At 34.0% G+C, this 13587-nt stretch overlaps 2 protein-coding genes across 4 annotated transcripts; one reads left to right on the forward strand and one right to left on the reverse strand.

Annotated features, from left to right (window-relative positions):
* Positions 1-1382: 1382 nt before the first annotated feature.
* On the reverse strand, positions 1383-3683 carry LOC101247891 (acetolactate synthase 2, chloroplastic). Its single transcript, XM_004234616.4, has one exon. It carries the CDS (start codon positions 3534-3536, stop codon positions 1557-1559), a length of 1980 nt encoding a protein of 659 aa, XP_004234664.1. The 5' UTR covers positions 3537-3683; the 3' UTR covers positions 1383-1556.
* A 2562-nt stretch (positions 3684-6245) lies between these two features.
* Positions 6246-11396, forward strand: LOC101243966 (probable mediator of RNA polymerase II transcription subunit 26b). Of its 3 annotated transcripts, XM_069296314.1 has the most exons (8): positions 6246-7239; positions 7659-7711; positions 7835-7962; positions 8057-8084; positions 8194-8528; positions 8609-8699; positions 8853-9378; positions 10417-11396. In XM_069296314.1, exons 3-7 carry the CDS (start codon positions 7858-7860, stop codon positions 9041-9043), a joined length of 750 nt encoding a protein of 249 aa, XP_069152415.1. In that variant the 5' UTR covers positions 6246-7239; positions 7659-7711; positions 7835-7857; the 3' UTR covers positions 9044-9378; positions 10417-11396. The 3 variants fall into 3 exon arrangements, with proteins under 3 accessions (XP_069152415.1, XP_069152416.1, XP_069152417.1); XM_069296315.1 differs by lacking the exon at positions 6246-7239 and having other exon boundaries at positions 7644-7711; XM_069296316.1 differs by lacking the exons at positions 6246-7239; positions 7659-7711 and having other exon boundaries at positions 7833-7962; positions 8045-8084.
* Positions 11397-13587: the final 2191 nt, after the last annotated feature.

Consider the following 13587-nt stretch of genomic DNA (forward strand, 5'->3'; position numbering starts at 1 on the left):
AAAAGGCTTCGATCTTTTCTGATTATTATTGATACTATTGGTTTACTGTATCTCTTTTTATGATGCCAAAATGGTAATTTTAACAGGTTATTGTGACAGGACATGTTTGTGAGGGGAATACAACTAGTGCAGTGTATATTGTGTATATTGTGTTTTCTTTTGTTTTTGATTTTATGCTAGGAGAGTGGATAAGCAATTCAGGGGGGACTTGTCCTGAAGCTATAGTGGAGCCTGGAGTATTGTTTGTCATCATCAAAAAGGGGGGAAATGTTATTTGTGGTTTTGATGATGTAACAAACTCAGGGACCTTGTGAAGGTACCCTGTTCTCAATATGAATCGTTCGTTGACTGCCAGCTGGAGAAAGTACAGAAAGTTGGTGCACAGTTCGCAACTGCGTCAGAAACGTCAGACCTTTCCAACCAATGGCAGGGGTTTAAGGAAAGTGACTTGTCTATACAATGTTATCTTTCCACATATTGCTCTTTAGTTTCTGCAACTTGAAAAGGCACATTCAAGAACTCTTACAAAGGCTTAAGAAAATCAAGGAGAAGAATCATTCAAGAACAACCTAAACTCAGGCGTACATTATGTAGTTGTTTGAGAATATATTCTATTCGATCTTACATTGTAAATTGATCCTAAATCTATAAAGGATTCAGTGTGGTCTGATTTGAAATTCTAAGTTAGTTAGTTGAACTAATTTAGTGGGTAACTTTTGTGTTGCTTAGAAAATTCTATGTTGTCTAGAGTGAGCTTAGTGGGTAGAGTAACATCTACTTAGGCTCATCAGCAATAGAGTTATTGTTTGTTGGTGAGATTAAGAACTTTTTCTCACATTTGTGTAACCGATTTACTTTTGTTTGTGAAGATTAGTGAAATGGTTGTAAAAATTCTGTGAGACAGGTCGTGATTTTACTCACTTGAGCAAGAGATTTTCACGTAAAACTCCTTTGTTATTAAACTGCATTTACTTTCTGTTATATCCTTATTTGTATGTCAAGGAACCCGGTCCATTGACTGATAGTGAATGCACAGATTCTAACACCACCATTTTGGCATATCGAATTTTATACTTAATTCAAAGCCAATGGAACTAACACATGATAGATATCAAGAGGAGGCTGAAAAAAAGAGGTAAATGATCTTGTCCATCTGTAACAGAACACTACTAATCGAAACGTAAGACCTATTAAAGGAGGAAATGTGCACCCCTACCAAAGTTCTAGTTACACGTTCAAGTGTTTCCATATATTCTAGTTACACAAGCTATTATCCTCGTGACCGTTTAAACCACCCATTTTCAAATAGAGCTCCAGATAATGAAATAGGTGCTGCCAATAAAAAATAATAATCTGAATCCTTCCATTCGACAAAAGCAAGATGATGCAAAACTTTAAGTGAACATAAATACCAAGTAGAAGATAGTACAACAGCCACAACAAGCAAAGCCACGCCAAAGACTAACAGCAAACTAGACAAATCGAACACTTTTGGCTTAATAGAAGTTTATTTTAGATAATACAATGTCTAGAACTAGTTATGTAGTTTCTTTAAGTCAATAGGAACATCTCCCATCGCCCTCCGTGATCACATCTTTGAAAGCACCACCGCTGGGAATCATAGGTAGAACGTGCTCCTGATGAGGTACAATCACATCCAACAAGTATGGCCCAGGAGTGTCTAACATCTTTTGAATGGCAGCTCTAAGATCATCCCTGTGTGACACTCTTGCAGCAGGTACGCCACAAGCCTCTGCAAATTTCAACATATTAGGGAAGATCTCTTCCTCGTTAGAAGGGTCACCCAAGTAAGTGTGTGCTCTGTTAGCTTTATAGAATCGATCCTCCCATTGAACCACCATTCCCAAGTGTTGATTATTCAGCAACATAATCTTAACTGGGAGATTCTCCACCTTAATTGTTGCTAACTCTTGCACATTCATGATAAAACTCCCATCACCGTCAATGTCAACCACAATCTCACCCGGTCTCCCAACAGCCGCACCTATAGCAGCAGGCAAACCAAATCCCATTGCTCCTAATCCACCAGATGTCAACCATTGGCGTGGCTTTTTGTACTTATAGTATTGGGCAGCCCACATCTGGTGTTGCCCCACACCAGTACTAATAATGGCATTTCCGTTAGTTAACTCATCAAGAACCTGAATAGCATATTGTGGAGGGATGGCATCACCAAAAGTCTTAAAATTCAGTGGGTACTTCATCTTCTGCTCCGTTAACTCCTGCCTCCAGGCAGAAAAATCCAACTTCATCTTACCTTCTTTACCCTCCAATATGGAATTCAAACCCTGTAATGCCAACTTGATATCTGCACAAATGGAAACATGAGGTTGCTTGTTTTTTCCAATCTCTGCCGAATCAATATCAATGTGGACAATTTTCGCTCGACTAGCAAAAGCTTCCAATTTACCAGTAACTCGATCATCAAACCTCACCCCAAATGCAAGCAACAAATCACTACTATCCACAGCATAATTAGCATACACAGTTCCATGCATACCCAACATTTGAAGTGAAAGCTCATCCCCAGTTGGAAAAGCTCCAAGACCCATCAAAGTACTCGCTACAGGAATACCTGTAAGCTCCACAAATCGTCTCAGCTCCTCACTTGATTGCGAACACCCACCACCCACATACAAAACAGGCTTCTTCGACTCGGAAATCAGCCTAACAATTTGTTCCAAAAGCATTTCATTAGGCAATTTAGGTAACCTAGACATGTAACCAGGCAACCTCATTGGCTGATCCCAATTAGGTATCACCAATTGTTGCTGAATATCCTTAGGTACATCAATCAAAACTGGGCCAGGCCGTCCCGATTTCGCAAGAAAAAATGCTTCACGAACAACCCTAGGAATATCTTCTACATCCATAACAAGATAATTATGCTTCGTAATAGATCTCGTTACCTCAACAATAGGCGTTTCCTGGAACGCATCAGTACCAATCATCCTCCTTGGCACTTGACCTGTAATAGCAACAATCGGAATACTATCTAACAAAGCATCCGCAAGACCACTAACAAGATTTGTAGCTCCGGGACCAGAGGTAGCAATGCAAACACCAGGGAACCCAGTAGCCCGTGCGTAACCCTCTGCAGCAAACACACCACCTTGCTCATGACGTGGTAGCACATTACGAATAATATTCGAACGTGTCAAAGCTTGATGAATCTCCATAGAAGCACCTCCTGGGTATGCAAATACATCCGTAACACCTTCCCTTTCAAGTGCCTCCACAAGAACATCACAACCCTTTCTGGGTTCGTCAGGGGCGAAACGGGAAACGAATGTTTCAGGTTCAGAAACGTCGTTATGGGTGGTAGTGGATATGACGACATTGGCAACGGCAAAACCACGACGATTATGTTGAGCGTGGATGAGATGAAGGGGTGAGGCTTTTTGTGGGTGATTGTGGAAAGAGAAGGTAGATCTAGGTAGAATGGTGGAAGATTTGGAGGAAGATGGAGGTAGGGTTTTGGAGAAACATGGAGATGGTGAGGCAGCAGCCGCCATTGTTGGTCGATAAAGGTGAGAGAAGTGAAAGGAAGAGGCAAAATGGCTATAAGAAGTGATGAGCGCCACGAAAATGTGTTGTAAGGGTCCTACATTGATTCAAATATAAATGGAAAACAATTTATAAGTTCAAAATCAAAAATGTCGTAAATGATACTATATCCTTTGTAATATTGATGTTATTATGGTTCAAAAATTACGTTACATCCTTTCGCTTTAACGAAAGATTAAATAGAAATATGTGATATAATATTATATATTAATTTAATATTTAATAAAAAATAAATTGATAAATAAAATTATAATATGTATATATGTAAAAATAAAAATTATGTGTATTCTAATATTTAAATAATAAAAATATTAATATCCAAAAATATGATTAAAAATATCTAAATGACATTTATGATAATTAAGAAATATATTTATGATTGGAAATTATGCATAATCTCACATCACCTTTCAATATGAGTCCTATTTTAAAAAATAATATTTTCATTTTTTTAATAAAATAAATTTTTTTGTCTTTTTAATAACATGATTACATGGTAAAGTATGAAAATAAATTGTTTGATTTTAGTTCTAACTTTTTTTTTTTGTTGGCCATGTTCCTTTTTTGTAATTAGTTTGGTTGTTTTTTTAAAAAAAAATAATGCAGTGAGTTTTTATTATTTTAATAATGTAAAATCAGATTTATATTAAATTCAGCAAGGAGAAGTTAGAATAAAATGTGGCTTGATTTAAATGGATCTAGACAAATTTTAATAGGAAAAGACTTAACCCCTCCTATTCTATTTTTCCATAATCTCATAGTTGAACGACTAAATGGGGCTTAATTTTTATTTCCTACTCAATAATTATATAAAATCATGACTTCAATAAAAGAGGACAAAATCTTTATAGGAAAAGACTTATTTACCCTACATCATGTGTGTAAAATCGAATTAAAATTAATAAACTGAATTGTAAAAAAGTTATTAATTTATCCATAATAAGTTGTTGCTTTAGCGATTTTGATAACAGTTCTTTTTTCTTATTGGACTAGTTCTTAACAGTTTGAGGTTTTTTCTTTCTTTCTAAAAATGTGGTAACATATTATCCGATAGTAAATTAAATAATTATATTTATAATATTTTTGTATATATAGTTCTTGATTTCGACTTTGATTCCTACTTCTATTTCTGGTTGTATCAAATTCTTAGTTATTCTACAATATAAAGTGTTTGTTTTTAAGTAGATGTAACTTATGAACCATGTACATGGTTCATTTTGTTGGTCACCTTGTTTCTAAGTGATTTTTAATAATTTTTTAATATCAAATCTTAATTGTTAAACCGATAATAATCAATAATCGACAAATCAATAATCAACACGTCAATATTTTAATAATTTTATAACGATTTAACATCTCTATAAATCAATAGTCAATAAATCAAGTCGATTAATTTTAAAATTAAACCGTTCGATACACAACTATCATTCATTATCTCAAAGCTAATCGATTAGTTTGTCCTTCATGTAAAAAGATACTTTGAATCTAATACACTATCCAATTGTGGTCTTTGCATATTCGCTAGAAGTATTAGGTGATATATTACATTCAAGTTAGTGAGGGTCTATGAATCTTTTAGCTATCTTATCGTAACAAAAATTGAAATTTGCCAATTATTATTATTATTATTATTATTATTATTATTATTATTATTATGAGAACTACAAATTCAAAAAATAAACTATCCATAATCCACATACCATTCTAAATAATTTAATTACCATATTTATGGAAGAATCCATGCCTACCGCTACCAACAATCTCAAATAACTTTACATACTTTGTCATTCATACCTTACCGTCACAATTATTATTCTAAAATTCTGCATCATTAATTATTTTGGTGGAAAACAATTAATTGTTTGGCGAGAAATAAATTGTTTTAGATTAGTTTGATGAAATAAGTTATTTTATTATATTTATGGATTATTTATCTCATTATATAAGTATAAATGGTAGGATAAATAACTTCATGTTGATTTAATACCTCCAACTAAAGTAGGATAAAATTAAGTTTAATATGTCTATTTAAAAAAATATAGGACCATATAATATATATATATATATATATATATATATATATATATATATATATATATATATATATATATATATATATTTGGCGAGAAATAAATTGTTTTAGATTAGTTTGATGAAATAAGTTATTTTATTATATTTATGGATTATTTATCTCATTATATAAGTATAAATGGTAGGATAAATAACTTCATGTTGATTTAATACCTCCAACTAAAGTAGGATAAAATTAAGTTTAATATATATATATATATATATATATATATATATATATATATATATATATGTATATACATATATATATATATATGTATATATATATATATATATATATACACACACACATATATATTCTCTTATATTAGAAAAGGCATGTTTCAACATGCTTGCTTCATTGCTTTTAGGGTATTTGTGTCTTTTCAGTTCTCTATTCAGAGTACGTGTCTTCTTCCTGTGTCATCAATTCTCTCTTCTCAGTTCCCTACGTGTCTTCCTCCTACGTTACCAATGTACACATTACTCTATTCTCTCTGTATCTGTATCTCCTTCATTTATGTTCCACCATCTGTGCATCAACATTCTCCAGGTAAGGTTCTTTCATTTTCAATTTTGTATTTTTGTTTTGGTGCCATCTTTCTTTTTGACAAAGTCCAAGTCCCAAATTTGATTAGGGTGTGTGAATGTTTACTGATTTTTCCATTTAGGTTTGTTATAGATTTTTCCATTTAGGTTTGTTATAGATTTTGGATTTGTGTTTTGGAAGTTTCAATAGTTTTAATAGTTGTGTCTTCAATTTCGGTTGGGTCCTTACGCTTTCCCTGTTCTATTTTAGATTGTCGAAACTGTTCAGATTCAAATTTTTGTGTGTGTTTTCACATGCAGTAATTAATTGTTTTTTTAAAACTTTTGGGAGAGAGTTTCAGCTTTTGATCAACAAGAAGTTGTTATATGGAATAACTATTTAAGAAATCTTGCAGAAGGTAGTTCTTTAGTTTCGGTTGAGTCATTATGCTTCCCTATTCTATTTTAGATTGTCGAAAAAATGTTCAGATTCAAATTAAGATAACCAATAAAGTAAGAGTGGTGAGAGAGGTTTATTGGTTTTGATGAGAAAGACAACAACTTGTTTGAGCTCAAATGGAGCAGGGTAGTATTGTGGATTTCTGAGTTGCCGTTAATGGAGTCTTAGAGTTTTGGAGAGTGAAGTGGAGATGCCAAGCAAATAGACTGCAACATAGTCTTAGCTTCAATGTTAGCTGCTAATCAAACATAAGCTTATATAGTATAGTACTTCTTTGTTGTTGTTCGGTACTTGCATTAGGATTCAACTTAATTCTATGTCAACTTCATGTTGTTGGTCTATTTCGCTATTAATTATGTAAACTGAACATGTTGAATTATTCGGTGCTAGAGTTTCTTCATTTTAATCGTATACTGTTGTGGGTTTTGCTTCGAGTTCTTTTTACATCATTGCATTAACTTTTTGAAATTATTTTAATTTACAGTGTGAAAATTTAAAGATCAACAACTACTTATGCCAGAATTTGAGCTATCGATGTGTCTTCTTAGCAAATTCAAGGATCTGGAACTACTTATACCATATTTGAATTACGGGTATGTTCGTTGATGGTTTCTTACGCCCTTTATTCCGATTTTGCTCTTTGTCCTACATTAGATACGTCTATGAGCTTTCTTGCTAGAGTGCATCTTCATTCTCTGGGTTGTGCGTACTGAATGACCTGAGAGAATTAGAGAACCGATTATTAAGGGTGCTTCGTTTGGTCATCGCCAAATTGTCCGTGCTGATAATATGAGAGTCAGAGAGATAGAAAAGGCTCTTATTAGAGGCAATTACTTCTGACTGACCTTGTTCCTTGCCCCTGTAACTTGAGCTGTAGTTTTGATGTTTTGTATACCTTCTTGTTGATGCAACTTTCTGATCTACTGGTTGGGTACATCGTCTATTTCTATAGAGTTGTTTTAAGTTAGAATTCTTCGTAGCTTATTGCTGATCACATTTTAATGGATCACAGGGATTGGAAGGTCTTGGTAGACGAATAGGTGAATGCTACTGCAGCCTTTGCAGGTTAATTGCTTATGAGTTTCTTTTGCTTCTGTTTTAATCTTCAGTAAAAAATGGATCTCTCATATGTCGTCATTCGCAATTCTGAGCTGAATTTTGAACTAATTTGTTATTTCTTGCTTAAAGGTAATGAAAGCACTCCAGAGTCTATGAAAGCATCTGTAGTTGATCAAGACGAGGAAGGACTTCCTTCCCCGCCTTTAGATGACTTAGTTTTCTTTTCTGCTCAGACCACTTCAATTGAGTTGTCACAAGTATGATCAGCTTACCCTCTTCTAGAAAATTGATTATTTTGTTTGGTCGGCTGCCACTGACTTATTTTCTCTTTGTTGTTAGTGAACAATGAAGTTCTTTGATGGCATGGATGATGATGGAAGTGAGCAGAATTTGTGTCCATATTCTTTCAATATCCCTTCGCTATTCTGCTCTATATTTGGATTCCCCTCTAATAAAGGTATATTGTTCCAATTGGGGATTTATTTCAGATCCTCGAAACAGTGGGGGATTCAATGTGAACCGTGGAAATGGCCGAAAGCCATCACTAGGTAACCAGAACATTCCTCTCCAGAAGAAGCAGTCTGCTGATTGCTTCAATGCTTCTCCCAAAGAGAACAAGGGTGAACAACAAAAGAAACAGGAAGCCGTAATCAAGAAACAAACAATAGTTGCCAAACTAACTAAGCCATCTGGAGGTGAATCTGGGCCTGGAAGACCGACAAAACCAGCCTTGGAGCAGAAGCTCAAGGTTAACGAGATGAACTTCCAGCAGAAATCTCATAAAGGCACAATTCAAAAGAGGCCTGTGGCGTCTCAACAGAATGTGAGTATCTTAAAGAAAGTTATCTTCTGATTTATGTGTAAAGCTCTGATCCCTGTCTAATGTGTAATTTCGTCCTATAGAAGCTTAGACATTCAGATGAGGATGTTGTTCCAGTCAAACTCGAGGCGACTAAAAGAAAGCTCCAGGAGCGGTACCAAGAAGCTGAAAAAGGTTGGTCCTCCCTCCTCTTTAAACTTTTTGGATACTTTATCTGGATATATACAATGCGTGTTCGGTTTCCTTATGAAAACATTGAAATGAATTGATTAATGACTGTGAGGTTCCCGATAACGATCTGAATGAATTTTTATAATTGTCCTTCAGCCAAGAGGCAGCGGACCATACAGGTTATGGAGTTGCATGATATCCCAAAGAAGGGCCCAAATCAAGGTGTTGGCCTTAAGAATGCTCATGGGGGGGGGCACATAAGAGGGCCAAAATGTAACATAAATCATAATATAGTAGGTCTAAGTGTAATTTCCTCAACTCTAGAAATTGTTTTTTTCTCAATGTGAACAATCTAGAATAAGGAGCAAGAAGAGAATTCTAGAGCATTCTCCACTATTCTCAATATCTCATTTCACCTGAGCCTTCAAAGATGTGTATATATACACCCCTTTTGAGTCCTTGTTGGAGTCAAGTATTTGGGTATTCTGTTCTTTTCATACCGTTCTTGAAAAAAAGTTGAAATTGAAAAGGATGTTTGGAAGAGGAGGGAAAAAAGTGTGATAACACAAAGTTTTATGAAATCTTGGGTGTTTCCAAGAATGCTTCAGAAGATGAAATCAAGAAAGCTTATAGAAAAGCTTCTATGAAGAATCATACTGATAAGGGTGGTGATCCTGAAAAGGTAATCTTTTTGTTTATTTTTGAAGAAAGGTGAAGTCTTTGTTCTAATTTGGGAGTTTTTTTTTTGTTATCGTGTTATGTTTGTTTAAGCTGAAGAGTTGCCAAAGGCTGAGTTTTTGGCTGTGTAAATGTTTTAGTTGAGGTACATTTTAAATTCTGTACCATCTCCTGCTGCCTGCTATATCCTTGTTTCATCCATTGTTTCTTGAAGAATGGGATGTCTTAGTTTCAATTTGGGAGAAATATACTGGGGAAGGGGAAGAGGGATCATAAGGTGGGGAATCAAGCTCTCACATTCAGTTAGCCAGCCAAGGAGGTTCTTATGAACAGGAATTATAAGGTGGGGAATCAAGTGCTCACTGATAACCTGAAAATTCAGTTAGCCAGCCAATGGTGGTCCTAAGATTTTGTTTTTTGGGGAGGGGGAGGAAGAATGCTTGTTGAGCTGGTTTATCTCTTTTTATGTGTTAAGATGGTGCCTTTTTTATTGTTATGTTGTTGTGTTTGCTCATCAAAGGTGGTGTTTTTAGGATGTGCAAGTGTTTTAGTTGAGGTGCTTCTTAGAGTTCCATGTATCTGTTGGTTTTGTATAGTAAAGCTGCTTAGTTGAACCTGAATACTGGTTTTGTAAAGTAAAGCTGCTTAGATGAACCTCCTGAGTACCTGACAAGGGTGGTGATCCTGAAAGGATAGCCTTTTTTTCTTTTTATCATCTCCTATTGTTATATCCATGTTACATCAGGTGCCATGAAGTTTGGGAATGTCCTTTGTCCAACTTGGGAGAAATTGCTTCTATGCTACTTTGAGCTGTTTTTTCCCTTTCTTTTTTGTGTATTGGTGGTGCTGTTTTTTTATTATGTTTGTTTGATATAATCTTAAGTTGCTCCCTTCTCATGATGATGGTTGTGTCTGGAGTTGTTGTCTTCTTGGCTGATAAGCCAGTGAGAAGCTACACTTTTTTGAATGGTCCCTATTGTTGATTAATCCTCTTTAGGTGGTGTTATTATGCTAATATGACAATAGTTGTTCTCTTGTGCAGTTTAAGGAGCTAGCTCAAGCTTATCAGGTCTTGAGTGACTCATAGAAGCGTGAGATTTATGATGGTTTGGTTATCCAAACGGGCCCTTAAGTATATCCTTCATAAGGACCGGTGTTTTAACTTTTGGCCATTTTTTTAAAAAAAAGTTATGCAAATAGTTTATAAACATTTGCAAAACTTCTGCGGTATAGAAAAATTGATTGGTTTGTGATGAGATTGATGGCGAAAGGAGAGAGATAAGCGAGATTATTGATTTTGAAAGTTTGAATTGAATTTAATTATTTAAAATTGTTTATAACGGAATATATCAAATTTAGATTAATTTTAAAATAAAATATATCAAAAAAAGTTGTTCGGGTGACCCATAATTTATTTGTGAATATTTGTGCCATGGACTATGCCTAATGTAGAATCAGTGTATAAAACACAAACTAAAAGTCCCAATTTGATATCTGAACCAATTTGGTCTTCAAACAACAACATATGCCATGGACTTCCATTAGTAGAATATAAAGACGGTCAATAGTATGCAAATTTTATATTATCTTGTGAAGATATAATAGTTGAGTACAGGGGCTTACGAATTTCGGTTTAATTTTCTTTTTGATCTTTAGGAAGGACATAATATCGTCCGTTTCGGATGAACCATCATATGAGCATTAACCATATGCTTCCATAGAAACACCCTGACTGTAAATTTGCACAGAATAAGTGCATTGAAATATATGAACTAGAATATAAAGTGAGGGCGAGGTGACACAGGCCTATGGAGATTGTTGATTAAAATTAATGTATGGAAGTTGAATCAAATAACAACACCCTAGGATAATTGGTGAGTATTCATTACATATCAATTAGAACAAAATATTTACTCATTATATATGGTGACAAGTAAAACATTAGAGATTCGTGTAATGTACAAAGGGGATGCTTTTGCTTTCTGACATATATGTAAAATATGATCGGCTTCTTTATTGCAACTATATTATACCACTTATAATTTACTAATGTGAAAACCAGATCTTTTATATAATGCACTAAGTTTTTTGAAATAATGATCCTTTAATGTTGGGCCGTGCTTTGCACGGCCATGCTCTATCTAGTATATATATATATATGCGCCTACGTATATCTATAAATAAGTGTGTTCTACGAGATATTAATTTATGATTGGCCTAAATTTAATTGGCTTAATGTTTAATTAAATGTCTTTTTTTTAATTATCTTGTTATTGGTTCTCAGAGATATAAGATTTTCTCTAAAAAGATTAGTGTGTCTATAAATTGAGAATTAATAAAATAAATTAATAAACTTCAAAATCAAATGGAACTAAACAATACGTCAAATTGCTCTTTGTCATGTTCTTATATTTTATCTTCAATTTTATCAAATTATAGAAGAAAATATTAAATTTATTTGCATCGCTTACATGTTTATTGTACATATAAAAATTATTTATAGGATGAGCACATCTTTTGACATACACAAACAAGTTATGACAAGACAATTCTCATATAGGCAAAAGTATTCATTACCCTCCTGAACTTGAAGCTTTTTATTCAATGTACACCTAAACTTTATTTTGTTTTAATTACCCCCCTGAACTTGCTTATTCATCCTACACGTACACCTTTTCCGTCCACCTGGCATAGAAACTGAAATCAAACTCTAGACGGCGCGTGTGACAGCAATTTTTTGCCACATCATGAAGTTACAACGGTAATATAAGTAAAAATCTATTTTTTCTTTAATATTTGGGTTATTTTAAGATTTTTTCTCTCTCTATTCTCTACCTATTTATTCTTCTTTATCCCTTCTCCCTTTTCAAATTTCAGATTTTTCTCACTTTTTTTGTTTTAATTGTTATTGCTAAATTCATGAACAATAGCAGGAGACTTGTTTGTTTATGTGGGGCTACTCCAATTCTGAAAATTTCATGGACAAATGACAATCTCGGACGTAGATTTTTCGGTTGTAGACACTATGGGGTATGTATTGTTACTCCTTTTTTGCTTTTTATTTGACAAGTTCGTATTATGCAATTTCATTTTTTTAACTTTGATTTTATGAATGCAGTCTTCATTTCGAAATTTTTGTAAGTTTTTCGATTGGTATGATCCTGAATTTCCGATCCAAGCGAATATTGTAATTTTGGGTTTGTTGAAGAAAACCAACAAACAAGAAGAACAGCTCAAGTGCAAATGGATATTGAAACTGATTTTGGGTGTTAGTTTGATATGCAATGTGATATTGTTCTTTTATTTAGTGTGTCATTGAATTTTTTTTTAGTGCAATTGTTATTAGTTTGGTTTGGTGTTCCTTGCTCAACAGATCTAGGGTACTCATTTTGTGGATTAGTTTGGTTTGGTGTTCTATTAATGTATGTTTTTGTTGTTTTTGCTGATCAATACAATTACATGTAATGGGTACTATGATATCATGAAATAATAACATGAAGGCAACAAACATAACATAACTAGTGCTTTCTTGATCATAAAAAAGAAGCATCATAGTGTTTCATTGTTTTAACCAACAATCACAATAACTTAAGTTAACTAGCAAAACATAAAACAATCACTACTTTAAGGTTAGTTGAATAACCACATAATCACCAACCAACAACCACAATAACTTAAGTTAACTAGCATAACATAAAACAGTGACTACTTTAAGTTTGTTTGAACAACCACAGATTCATCAACACATAAAACACTGTTTTAAGTTTGGTTGGACACCCACAACCACACAACTAAGAAGTTTTCTTTGAGAGTGATTTTTCTTTGGCTTGTGACCTTGTTTGAATGCCATCAACTTTTGATCTGGTTTGAATACGACGCATAACACTTTCGACTTGAAGTTGTCTTTGAGTCATGGCCTGTTTGCCTTTCCACTTCAGTCCCTTGGTAGGTTTAAAACCAATATCACCAGTCACATGTGCAGAACTCACCACACCAGTATTAACCCTCCTTCTGCTAGACAATCCTTGCTGCAATATCAACTACATAGTTATTTTGGGATTCACATTTAGAAGACAAATATAATTTTGACAGTTTATAAGACACTTACATTAATACACGTATATTCAGTATCAGCAACAAATACACCTTGTCCAACAACTTTAGGCCTCTTCTTGTAACCACTTCCTGCACCTCTTCTTGTACCAGTCTTACT

The sequence above is a fragment of the Solanum lycopersicum genome, chromosome 3 (assembly GCF_036512215.1).
Source record: "Solanum lycopersicum chromosome 3, SLM_r2.1".
NCBI classification, from domain to species: domain Eukaryota; kingdom Viridiplantae; phylum Streptophyta; class Magnoliopsida; order Solanales; family Solanaceae; genus Solanum; species Solanum lycopersicum.

Bases quoted from the DNA above. Each gene is read 5' to 3' on its own strand.
- LOC101243966 (XM_069296314.1), top strand. From the start codon at position 7,858: ATGAAAGCATCTGTAGTTGATCAAGACGAGGAAGGACTTCCTTCCCCG. The intron at 8,529-8,608 runs GTGAGTATCTTA...TTCGTCCTATAG, and splicing joins CTGTGGCGTCTCAACAGAAT to AAGCTTAGACATTCAGATGA. The intron at 8,700-8,852 runs GTTGGTCCTCCC...ATTGTCCTTCAG, and splicing joins GTACCAAGAAGCTGAAAAAG to CCAAGAGGCAGCGGACCATA.
- LOC101247891 (XM_004234616.4), bottom strand. From the start codon at position 3,536: ATGGCGGCTGCTGCCTCACCATCTCCATGTTTCTCCAAAACCCTACCT.